Source organism: Plasmopara halstedii (genome assembly GCF_900000015.1).
Source record: "Plasmopara halstedii genome assembly, contig: Scaffold_526, whole genome shotgun sequence".
In the NCBI taxonomy this organism is placed as follows: Eukaryota; Oomycota; class Peronosporomycetes; order Peronosporales; family Peronosporaceae; genus Plasmopara; species Plasmopara halstedii.
This window is the reverse complement of record NW_020187446.1, coordinates 325,514-337,820: the sequence shown is the minus strand read 5'-3', so window position 1 is coordinate 337,820 and position 12,307 is coordinate 325,514. Positions and strand designations below refer to the sequence as shown.

At 46.5% G+C, this 12,307-nt stretch overlaps 3 protein-coding genes across 3 annotated transcripts; 1 reads left to right on the top strand and 2 right to left on the bottom strand.

Moving 5' to 3' along the window:
* Positions 1 to 6,671: 6,671 nt before the first annotated feature.
* Positions 6,672 to 7,543, bottom strand: PHALS_15480 (uncharacterized protein). The gene has a single exon (XM_024726664.2). The coding sequence runs from the start codon at positions 7,511 to 7,513 to the stop codon at positions 7,049 to 7,051; it is 465 nt and encodes a 154-aa protein (XP_024577319.1). The 5' UTR covers positions 7,514 to 7,543; the 3' UTR covers positions 6,672 to 7,048.
* Positions 7,544 to 7,875: 332 nt separating this feature from the next.
* On the top strand, positions 7,876 to 9,748 carry PHALS_11123 (Myc-type, basic helix-loop-helix (bHLH) domain; the record flags this gene model as incomplete). The annotated part of the gene is made up of 6 exons (XM_024726663.1): positions 7,876 to 8,447; positions 8,526 to 8,670; positions 8,726 to 9,061; positions 9,125 to 9,203; positions 9,618 to 9,637; positions 9,701 to 9,748. 6 exons carry the CDS (start codon positions 7,876 to 7,878, stop codon positions 9,746 to 9,748), a joined length of 1,200 nt encoding a protein of 399 aa, XP_024577318.1.
* A 390-nt stretch (positions 9,749 to 10,138) lies between these two features.
* Positions 10,139 to 11,398, bottom strand: PHALS_11122 (isocitrate nadp-dependent; the record flags this gene model as incomplete). The annotated part of the gene is made up of 1 exon (XM_024726662.1): positions 10,139 to 11,398. One exon carries the CDS (start codon positions 11,396 to 11,398, stop codon positions 10,139 to 10,141), a length of 1,260 nt encoding a protein of 419 aa, XP_024577317.1.
* Between the last annotated feature and the right edge of the window lie 909 nt (positions 11,399 to 12,307).

The following is a 12,307-nucleotide window of genomic DNA, read 5'->3' as shown; positions in this document are numbered from 1 at the left end:
ATCACACAATGGTGTGGCTACACCGTAACAAGAAGCCACTACGTGGCAGGATTGCCAGCTGTAATGCATATTAATTAGGCTGAATTATATTAATTAGATATTATTATATTAACTAGGAAATCCTAAGGTTTTAGGTATTGGCGGCTCTGTCGCAACTAAAATTAATTGAATAAGGTTTCAGTTTTGTTCGTTTACCTTGGTTATGACCTCAAGTACTCCTGGAGGCAGCGGATTGCGATCCTCTGCACTCGTACTGGTTCTTGTAAAGAGCGTACGGTCGGCAACCTTAGCTTAGCTTATTTTAAACAAAGAGCTACGGCAGCCCCGCTGCATTGAGTATTCGAAGCCAATCTACGCCGGAGTTGTCACGACTGGTTCTCTGTGAGAATGGAGGGAAAATTTGATCCAGGGCATGGAGGACGGGCTTATTAAGCTGATGTACCTGCTGGGCCCTAAGGACGTGGGGCACCTCGTTGTGCAAGGACCCGAGGCGATAAGCGCGCGCCTAGAGGCGTTTTTAAGTTGTGAAAATGATCTGCGAGAGCACCTACAGCAGAAGCTGTCAGCGTCGACGGCGTCTACGACGTCACCGTCGATGTTGGATAGTTCCTTCCGGCCCAGGTCGCTCATGGTGAACGTTTAGACCTTCGGAGGGTAGAAGGAGGAGGATCTCCTGCTCTGGGTGAGCGAGGCCGAGATGGCTATGGCATCTGACATGATCCAAAACGAGCAACAGCGCGTGGCGCGAGCTATCTCCAATATCGGGGGCCGAACGCGAGAATGGGCACTAACGTGCGGTGGTTCGGTTGAAGCTGCAGCTTTTGCGAGTGTTTTCGGCATATCGCGTGTGATCGCAATTCCTTGCTGTCCGACAGGGCACGAAGGAATAGGTGGACTTTGCCCAAATGTTGAGTCCGGGATGGCAGCAGTAACCGTATTTATTGAGGGCCTCCGCAGTGGCGTGACCAGAATGAAAGTCGTCGTGGCATCTGTCTTCTTTTGAGGGAGCGGTGAACGTGGCATTGAATGCCGAACTAAACTTCAAGTCGGCACGACTTGGTTGGAATGCACACCTTCATAGCTCGTCGAGCGGGTCTGAATCAATGGATCTCAGCTATGCTGAGAAGGAGGAGGGAGAGCTCCGATCTGCAGGGCAGCGTAGAAACACCAGACGATGTTTTGTCTGTGGAGGCACCCCTTATCTTCGGACGGGAAGTCCCATGCGTAAGGCTCATAAAGGTTCGTCGAACCGACGTCCCGCTTCTAATCAGCCTGGTTTGTCGCGGTAAAACATGAACACCTAGTAGGCGCAAACGTCCTACTATTGGAGACCTGAGTTCTGTTGTGCCTTAAGAGGTAGAGAGCAGCAGGGCCCAGCTCTGAAGATCTCCGTGCTCTTGAACACGGAACGTGTGGCTTGCTGGTCGTAAAAGCGACCGTAAAGGGCTTTGATAAGCGATAGAAAATCCTAATCGACTCTGGGTCGTCGGGCAATTATGCTCGATGCTCTGCGATCGAAAGCAGTCAGCTGTATGCTGAGGCACTGGGAGTGCGGTTGAGTGGCACCGTCACTATTCGCTTAGCGACAAGGTTTTTTGTCGCTGTACCGAGGGTCCCCGTGGACCTCGGTGTCAATTTCTTGACTTTAATAGCGTGTTACGCTTCCTAGTCTTAGACTTGGATGTAAGGTATGACCTTATCCTCGGTATGGCATGGTTGGAACACCATGAGCCATGAATTGTTTGGAGGCCGAAGACCTTGAACGCTACGCGCACGTCTCCTAGTGGATCTTTGGTGAGTCATGAACTCACCTCTGCAAGGAAGCAGAAGCGCTATTGGAGCGAACACTGGACTGGAAAGGTCAATGTGCTGTATATCGTAGTTCCGAGTTGTCAAACACCATAATTGTATTGGACAAGAGTCTCGAGCATGGATCGCGGGCTGAACGTGGAGTGGCACGTAACTCACTGAGTGCTGCTCAAGTATTAAGGCAGTCGCTGCATGCCAAGAGTGGCATGGTCGGACGAGGTCCGAGGCATCAAGGGCGAGGCCCTTGTGATGTGCGTTGAGTTGCACGTGATCCACTGAGCAGTGCTCACTTTTCGAAGCAGTTGCCGCATGCCAAGAGTGGCATGGTCGGACGAGTCCGAGGCATATTAGGCAAGGCTCTTCCGATGCGCGTGGAGTGGCACGTTCTCCGCTGGACGAAGGCTGCGGAAATACCAGTTCTTCGTCGGATGTTGATAATATCATCAAGGCTTCGATGAAGCAGGGAGTGGAGCTGACACTGGATGTCACCGATCGCGAGTTTCCAGTGGTCTCGATGAGACGTAAACTCCTATAAAGAGGAGACGGCAAAGCCGTATGTCATCTGCAAGACGCCGGGCGTCGATCTTGACCCAGGGTGTGTCTACCGTAGGCGATAGCGCACAGCTATATACCCTTATTAACGGTATGACGGGAGAGAAAGACGGCGACGTCACCCTCGCGGCAATTTCCGCGGTGGATGCTCTTCTAGAGCTGGACGAGTTGCCCTTCAAAGAGTTTGGCGGTGCCTTGAAGGCAGCCTATATAGCCGAGGTGGTCATTTTAAGACCGAAACAGGAGATTAATTCGTCGTCTCTTCTAAATTGAGCTGCTCTGGATGACACTAAGAGGATGCTGAACGCACGAAGGCGATTGTCGATCCTGAAGGATCCGCGGATTTGTACTATCCTTTGTTGAAGGAATTTTACGACGTCGTCTCCAAAGATCCGCCGTCGATCCTGCCCCAGACCGAAATGTGTGTCACGAGATTGTCCTGGTTTCGGATACCAAATACTGCGTAAGACGCCAATGGCTCCTGCCAAGGAGCAATGCGACGTCATTGACGCCTTTTACCGTGCGAAGCTGGACGCAGGGGTGGTGCGTGAGAGCAAGTCTATCCATTCGACACCCGCGTTTTGTGTCCGCAAACCGAAAGGCAAGTGGCGTATCGCTCACGCTTTCAATAAGCTCAGCGCTGCCACCATTTCGGCACAGACGCTGGTCCTAGGAATGATGTTCTCCAGAACAATATCGTTGGCTGTACAAAGTACAGCACACTCGACTTGGTCGATGGTTAGTACCAATTGCTCATGGGAGCGAGTGATATTCCGCTGACAGCGGTGAGAACTCAGAGCAGTATGCTTTGCGAATGTGTGGTGATGCCCCAAGGGGTGTCAAATGCACCAGCAACATTAAATCGTCTTGTGACACAGTTGTTCAGGCCTCATCGGGCGTATGTACAGACATACTTCGATGACATCTTTGTCCGCAGTCGTGCGGGGCACAAGACGACAGATGTGGAAAATCACATCGTCCATTTGATAGCGGTGCTCGAGTGCATGCGCACGAATAAGCTAATGCCGATAAGTGCATCTTTGGCGCGGAAGACATCCCCGTTTCAGGGTGCTTCATTAGGAAGCATGGCCTTCGAGCGGATCCCGCTATGGTCAGGGCCATTGTAAACTCGCCGGTTCCAAATAATCAAAAGGACTTGCGCAACTGGCTTGGCCTCACCAACTACTTGCACAAGAATACCACAGATTATGTGGAATGATACGGCCATTGACTGATCTTCTTAAAAAGGATGCGGAATGGTGTTGGGACACCGAGCATCGGGAGGCTTTTGACAGGGTCAAAGACAGACTCCTTCATGCGCCAATACTGGCGTTGCCAAACCCTGATCGTCTTTTCAGTGTCTACTGTGATCTTTCGGACCTTGCCATCGGCTGTGCACTGCGGCAAGCAGACGCCGAGGGGAAAGATCGGGTGATTGCGTCCGAATCTCGCCAACTGAAGGCTGAGGAGAGAAAATACCCAGTCTCAAGAAATTACTTGCGATGAAGTATGACCTTGACCTCATAGTCCGATCTGCGTGACAACGCATCAGCCAAATCATTCTGCTTTCCCGACTCATAATTCACCTCCATGCAAAGAATGGGAGCCATCTGACCATCCTCTGCGAGAGGTGAGGTGACTGGGTCGCAGTGCGTAGTGAATCATGATCTGTGTAGATCACAAACGAGTGTGGCGATGGTAAAACTTCATTTTAAGGCCGCAGATGATACATGTATTCTGTTGCGTTTGTTCAGACCATATCACCCACGTTTATGCTTCATTTAATATACCTTGCTTGCTGACAAAGCGTACCGTGATCCTTTATTCTGACCAGATGAATTCATCGTTTCTGATACGAAGTGGGGTAAGTAGGTTGAGCTATTATTGATAATCACATCCCAGATAAATTTAATCCATTCATATAAGACGTGAGGAGAACGCAGAAGCTATAAAATCGATTGATAACAATTGATGTGAAGCCTGTGAATACCTAAATGGCATGTTCTAAGACAAATTTACTGTTCAGAAACATGTCGCTCAAACACCGCGGTCACTTAATGTGTGTCTTTCGCAGAATACTTTTATTAACACAGTTGACATATTTCGTTTTGTCGTCAATCTATCGATAATTCAATGTAAGAATATTCAATCTGCCGCCAGGTTTGGCTGTATCACACAGGTTACGATCCAGGACGATTGGCAAAAGCAAGTTAATTTGGCCAAACGCTTTGTCAAGTGCTGCTTGGCCGTATCTTCATGTCGCGGATAGCAGCAAAACGACCCACTTTGCTTAGATTAGTCTACGACTACCACTAAATCGAAACTCCTCAAAGCGTCTATGTAGAAAAATTTATGATTAATACTCAGAATTGTCAGCGCTTCGCTGAAACCAACGGGCCGGCTAAAGTCGTCGAAGCATGCTTGGAAGGTTCACTATTTGACTCTTCCACTCGTGGCCACACGATGGTTTGTCCAATTCTAAAATTAATTCACCTGGACACAGCGCTCACCGAGCCAAATGTCTTTCATTCGACCGCTGACTTTGTAGAGAAAAGTTTGTGCCGCATTCGGAATTTTACATTTGTGTAATTCAAGCACACGTTATTTTAAATGTAAATTTGCGCGGTAATGGGCGGACCTTGCGATGAAGAAAGCAGTGTCACCCGCGTAAAAACATTTCGATAAGGCAGGTTCTACTATCAAACTTTTTTGCTGCACAAGATTGAGCTGCATTGTGAAAAACGCAGCTCAACCGGCGTATTCAAATTGAACGCCGTATGGGTAGCATCGTTGATACTTCGTATGGTTAGCATCGTTGATTTTGCTGGCGCCACTGTAATATATGATAGCTTTGAATTTTGAATGACGCAAGCGCAAAAGCGCATCCTAAGCCACAATAACACGCCCAGGTCTGTACGTTCCCTTCAAATTATAATACGATGGATACGATGTACCGTTAATCTGACAAGAGCCTACGTCGAGGTTAGTGGCTCTTTATCATGAGAATCATAATGATTCTACACAGCATTATGCAAGCAGAATTCAAACACAGCGTATTCATATCCATTCGCATAGCATATCGCAAAGACCAAAGCGTAAAAAACGACATGGAACGAATGGTTCTGTCCAAAAAGTCAGAATATGGGTGTATATGAGTCTTTCTTTAACAGTATCGAAGGCCACCTCTACTACAATAGAATATTACATATTTTTTCAGGCGATTTGTGAGGAAATGTTCTGTATTAGCATAGGTTACATTGTACGCGCGTGGCAAATTTAGAGCGCAGATCTGCTCGCATACCATACTTCTCAATGAATTGTTTTGGATATGGTAGCACTTCATCGACATTTGGCTACTTCGGCGAACAGCTAACGTTAGTATAGACGTAAACCCTCGAGCTCTGCCTACCAGTGTCTGATGAGGACATACACATCTGACTCTTCGTGCTCTGCGCAATCGCAGACGAATACATCGTCAAAATATGTATGTATGTGTATAGGACGATGTAGCTTAAACGCAATTTCACCAAACGATTGCTAACCCCCGTGTGGAAGACGGTTTTTATGGCCATAACTAGCCGCTTCCAAAGGATGCTGATAAAATTGTCAAAGGGACGGCACAATTTCCGTGGTAATTGGTGATGATTACCAACTAAGTGAATATTGTATGAATATTGTATGATCGACTATGCAATTGTGCAGCCTGTGATTTGGGATCGGCTTTTGCGCCGGAAAATGGCCGCATTAGCTTTATTTAAATCGCATCTTTTGTGAGCCTCAAAACACAAAAGGTTGGCGACTAGTGAAATTAATTATCTGTCACCAACCACTCTACGAGCATTGCTCAGAAGCAAGCCGCTATGACGGCGAATAAATCTGTTCTTTGCAAATGCTATTGTCTTGCGTCGCAGGATTTGCTCCCATGAACCAATTCTATATCATAACACAATCTTTAGTCCCATGCGTAAATGTTTTGTTCACTAAACCAAGCCATTACTTTGGTAAGAATATAGAACCAACCCACTAATTCTTCCCAGCGATCTGCAAGTGAATATCATCAAAAATGAACCCATCTACGACAGATTCTCATCCTTCGGTAATAACCATTCCAATCTAGAAACTTCACTGTCTTTCAATCTTTTGCAAATTATTTCTTAACGAAAACTCTCAAACTCGATCAAAGCTTATACCAGAATTCATCACATCGGTCACTCCAAGCACGAGTGAATGTCCCGTTTCGCCACAGCTCATGGATCATCACTGCCCATGCGGTGGGCAGGACACCCGGTAGTGCTGCCGTTACATCGTAACACTTCTTGCCGGTTAGACCGCTCTGCGTCTGATATATCCTCCTTATGGGATCCGTCAAACGGCTCTGCGTGAGAGCTCGACTTTTCGACAGTGCTGCTCATCAACTCAGGGATATATCTCTTACCCCTCGCATGATTGAGACATCAAAATCTTATACTACTGGCGCGCTCGTAATAATCCACCCCCTTATTCAACTGTGTTGTCGCACAGGCTGTGGGCAAAGAAGTCCGTCCTGATTGAGCGAAGGAGGCTGTGATGGGCCTAATTTCAAGCTACCACTCGATTTCACGGCCTATCAGCGTCTTGGTAATTTAAAGAAGGCAATAACGACAATTTGTCTGAAAGAAGTAACACCGGAAAGTTGAAGATACCAGGTTTAACCAATTGTCCAACCGATCTCCCACGAAACGTGTATGGTGGCGCCGTTTAATTTCGTTGCCCCGGCAGGGATGGTGACATCGACATTCTTGAAATTGCTTAACCGTTTGGCTTCTTTCGTGAAGGTGTGAAACGGGCACACTATCGGGTACGTTGGGTCTACGAAGCGACTTAATTGGAAAATGAGGCTTTGCTCGAACCATCCCCAATTCAATTGCTTTGCGAAAGTTTGATGTGCGATGTTTGTACCTGTCTTGCCTATATCATTACACCGATGATAACCCATATAATTTTGATTACCGTTCTTTTGCGATCGGCCGCTTCTAGTACAAAATGATAACTTTAGCATCAAATTATACACTTGACTGCTCACCCACTTCGTCTTCATCATTTTGCCCGAGTCCCTACAGACCCGAAGTCTGTGACTGAGAAGGCACTGCTGCTCTAGTTTCTCTCGTTGCATAGCACACCATTATTAGCAATTCGAATTTCCTTAACCTCATTATCTTACGTACATTACATCAATTAAGCGGTGAAAGAGTGTATGTAAATTCTGATTACATCTTAAGTGGCATACTTACAAATTTACTTGGCACGTGTTCAGCTTTCATTAATTGGCTGATTCGTATTATAATGTTGATTGGCTGACCATTTATTATCAAGGCTTAGGTTTGCCTGAGTGCTGTGATTGGCAATTTAGTGGTATTGCCACCGCATATGAGGTAATGCACTTTTTGGCTGCGACCAACTCAGCGGCGCTGAATTGTGCACTCATATCTGGCTAGATTAAAGCAGTAGCTGGACATTGAACACTCAACTCTGACGATGGACTTCGACGATGACATGTCTGGATTGCAGATTGAAGATCTTGGCGAATATTTTCTGCAGACGGACATCAACGACAGCTGGAAAGGATTTGCACTAGGTTACACGGACGAAGAGTATCATCAGAATCTTCACGAGGCAGCAGAATTTCAGTTCTTCGAAGTTATAGGGAGTGATGCTACTATAAGTGCTCAAAATTTAATGTCACCATCATTAGCAAGCATCTCGGAGTCGCTGAACGTTGGTAATGAAGTGGGAATCGGTTTGAACAATAGCTTCTCTTATAAGGACGCTTCTAATCCTTCCTCGATTAAGCCCACCTCTGTTAGTGCCAACTCAGAGACAATCATGATTAACAGATTAGAACAAGATACGAGGCAGCTCAAGAACTTTAGTTTGGAAGGGCTACAAAAAGTGGAGACAGTGGCAGTCGTGAGCTCAACGTCACCAGCACAACATGGTGACAGTAACAAAGCTGTTGCTAAAAAGGCAATAAGTCCGCTGTGCCAAAATATCTTGGCCGGCACTGACGATGATATGAACAGCAATGGAGTAATCAGCTCATCTTGTCGGTACGTGGCATATTTCTACCTGTACGACTGTCATTATTTGTGCTTGACGAGAAATTCTGCCCTCTTAATGGCTCTTAGAAATATTGGCTTAATGGACGCATCGTGCGAACCAAGCGGATGCTCGACTATCGGCAGTACATCATTTATTGGTATCTCTGACGATGGCCGAGGGTTTCGCAAGAAATCGCGCGAAAAAATGCGTCGTCAAGAAGTTAATACAAAGGTATGCGCCGTTATATCTTTATTTGTGATCACTCAGTTGCTAAATTGTGTCGCAGTTTGAAGAGCTAGTAGTTCTGCTGGGCCTCTCGAGTCGTGTGCGCAAAAGTGCTATCTTGCAGGAAGCTTTATCCAATATTAAAAGTCTTAAACGGGAGCGTGATGAACTGCGTCGCGATCGTGATCGTCTGCAACTTGAAGTAAGCAAATTAGCGACGTGTTTGCAGTACTCGCACCTAGAATCAGGACCTCCTGTTGCCATGACCCAGCCTGACCAGCAGCATATGAATGCGTCCACGCAACAATATGGTCAGCAGCATGGACATCAAGTGTCAGCACATGTGAATAGTATGCGGACAGTACAGACATATCCAGATGATGTCCCACGCAACTCGGTGCGTTCAAATGAACTTCCGGGGTCTGACTGTCTCGAATCATTCTCATTGCATGGTCAACAGGATATAAACTGCTTCCCACTTACTTCAGCATTTTCCAGTATTTCTTCACAGTCAAGGTCACTTTTATCGTCAAAATCCGGTCAGGTTGCGATCGCCCCCAAATTATTTAACAATAGTGCATCCGACACAGCTATAAGGTAAGTGATCAATTAGCAGCCATGTCGCTGGCTTGATGCGTGAAGTTCGGTATCCGAATCATACCGAAACAGAATTGATCGCAATTTTATATGGGCGGTCGGGAAAAAACATGCTTTCAAGGTTCGCATTCTTTCCAACAAGTTGTTGGCGAGTCAGGGTCTTTTGCTGCCAGGTTTTCTTTTTAGAATAAATATACCTCGGCAACAACATTATCGCTGAGCTAGTTTGTGCAGATCGTCAAAAATACACGAACTTTCAGTAGTGTACATTTGTACTACAAGTCGGTAAAAACCGGCTCTAAAGCAAGGGTCAGTGTGTCCAGCACGATGATACTGTTCATTCGCTGTGTATCCAGGGTTCAAGATAAAAGATCGTGTGAATGAAAGTCTTTCTTTTCTGTAAGTTTAAGATTTCATAACAGAATCATTTGATATCCAGGGCGACTATGGTGCAGACTCGTTCGCACGGAAAAGCAAGCAAGATTAAGGCGTCATTCAGAAGACTGCCGAAAAAAATTCACAGAATGAACCGGTTGAGCAATTGTGACCATCAAATTGCTTTGTCTTCTAGCGCGTAATTTCTCAAAGGCTTCGTGTGGTGATATTTTCGAAAGCTGCTGTCGTAGCCGTCAGTTAATTATGATGTAAAATAAAGCACAACGATAAAGTGAAGGGCATCAAGGTCACGCGTATGGAGTTTCCAGTCAAATTTACAGACTGAAGTATCACCACGACGACAATTATTTGCTGCACTTTGTTTATCCTCAATTTACTGGTCCTGTATATTGACTTCAAACTTGAGCACGATGTCGTGGCAAAGGATCGCACGAAAGTATATTCAACTGAATGATCTTACTACCCCGTTTCCTCACACTAATCAACTGCGCGCAGCGTCGAATGTTTCTTTGATTTTGTCCATGAAGTCTTCCGTGTAGAGGTAGTGGTCCGGAGTCACGTTAGAACCGTGAATGCATATAGCCAGGTCCTTAGTCATGTGGCCAGCCTCCACCGTCTTGATAACGGCATCTTCTAAGCCCTGGGAAAAGTCAATAAGCTCCTGATTGCCGTCAAGCTTGCCGCGGTGAGACAAACCACGAGTCCAGGCGTAGATCGAGGCAATGGGATTGGTACTCGTCTTCTTACCCTTCTGGTACTGGCGCCAGTGGCGAGTGACTGTACCGTGAGCAGCTTCAGCCTCCACCGTCTTTCCATCAGGAGCGACCAGCACGCTGGTCATCAGTCCGAGTGATCCATAGCCCTGGGCTACAATGTCCGACTGAACATCACCGTCATAGTTCTTGCAAGCCCAGACAAAGCCACCGTCACTCTTGAGTGCCTGGGCGACCATGTCATCGATGAGTCGGTGCGTGTAGGAAATGCCAGCGGCATCGTACTTAGCTTTAAACTCACTCTGGTACACCTCCTCAAAGATATCTTTGAACCTTCCATCATATTTCTTCAGAATCGTGTTCTTAGTAGACAGAAACAGATCCTGGTTCTTGCTCAACGCAAACGACAGACACGACTTAGCAAAACCGTAGATGCTTTCATCAGTGTTGTACATGGCGAGCCCAACACCAGGTCCTTTAAAGTCATACACCTCGAATGTCTGCTTCTTGCCGCCGTCAGCAGGCGTGTATACGACCTCAAATTTGCCTGGCCCAGAAGCGATGAAGTCGGTGCTCTTGTACTGATCGCCGAAAGCATGGCGACCTACAACAATGGGCTTTTTCCAACCAGGAACAAGGCGCGGTACATTGGAAATGACGATGGGTTCGCGAAAGACCGTTCCGTTTAAAATGTTGCGGATGGTACCGTTGGGCGAGCGCCACATCTTCTTCAGTTTGAACTCCTCGACGCGCTGCTCATCCGGGGTAATGGTTGCGCACTTAATGCCTACGTGGTTTTCTTGGATGGCATGCGCAGCGTCGACGGTCACCTTGTCATCGGTGGCATCACGGTGTGGCAAGCCCAAATCAAAGTATTCAATGTCCAGATCCAAGTATGGGTTAATGTACTTGTCCTTGATCTGCGACCAGATCACGCGTGTCATTTCGTCACCATCTAACTCTACAATTGGCTTGTGCACTTTAATTTTTTGGCTAGTAGCGAAGCCGCGGCGCGCAGGTGCGGCCATTGAGCGTAGGGTCTTAGCGAACATAGTCAAGGATTGAGTAACTGGATCTAAGTGTTGATAGAGAGGGGGTCAAGCGGAGCCGCACGCGGTAAGTGGCAATAATTACATATATGAACATGATGTATACCGAGTACTGTATACTACAAGATGCATTATTAATAAAAAGGTATCTGCAACATGCGAAATGGCTCAATCATTAAAATTAGTGAAGACGTTATCTTGCAATTAATATTGACAAGATCGTGAGCAACACAAAGTGCTGGCTAGCTCGTGAACGCCACATCTGGTTATGATTTGTCATTTCCATGTTATGCAGACATGAGGTTAGCGTGAAGGGTCTCGAATCGGTAAGCGATCACAAATCTTTACAAGAACGAATTCAACGAATCTGACGCCTTACCAGGGGCCTCTGGGACGACCGTGCAAATGAGAATCCCATGGCAATCTCAACCTCTCCTAAAATCGTTGCCACCGCAAAATCGTTGTTCGAAAGGCAAACCTATTATGGTCACCACCATACTGACAATGAAAGCGGTGACAATAAGTATGTACTTAGAGCTACCGGCCAAGCCCACATCTCATTGCAAAAAACGTAACTTTTTAGATACAGAACAGTAAACGAAAAATTTGGTTAACATCAAACAGCAGAAATACTACTTTTTTACAGCTAGCAATGTTTCCTCATCAAAAAAGCACCATCGAAAATGACATAAATGCAATCTACCTAATACAATACAATCAAGAAGAACCGTAAGTGGCGCCGCGTAATGAGAGCTGAACGAGCAAAGGACTCATCAACTGATGATGTGAAGGTGATCAATGGCCTTGAGGGCGCGGGAGGCACGCGCATGAGCTCGGCGAAGATAGGGAACTGACTCGACGAATGATGACTGGGATCGGCGATTCACT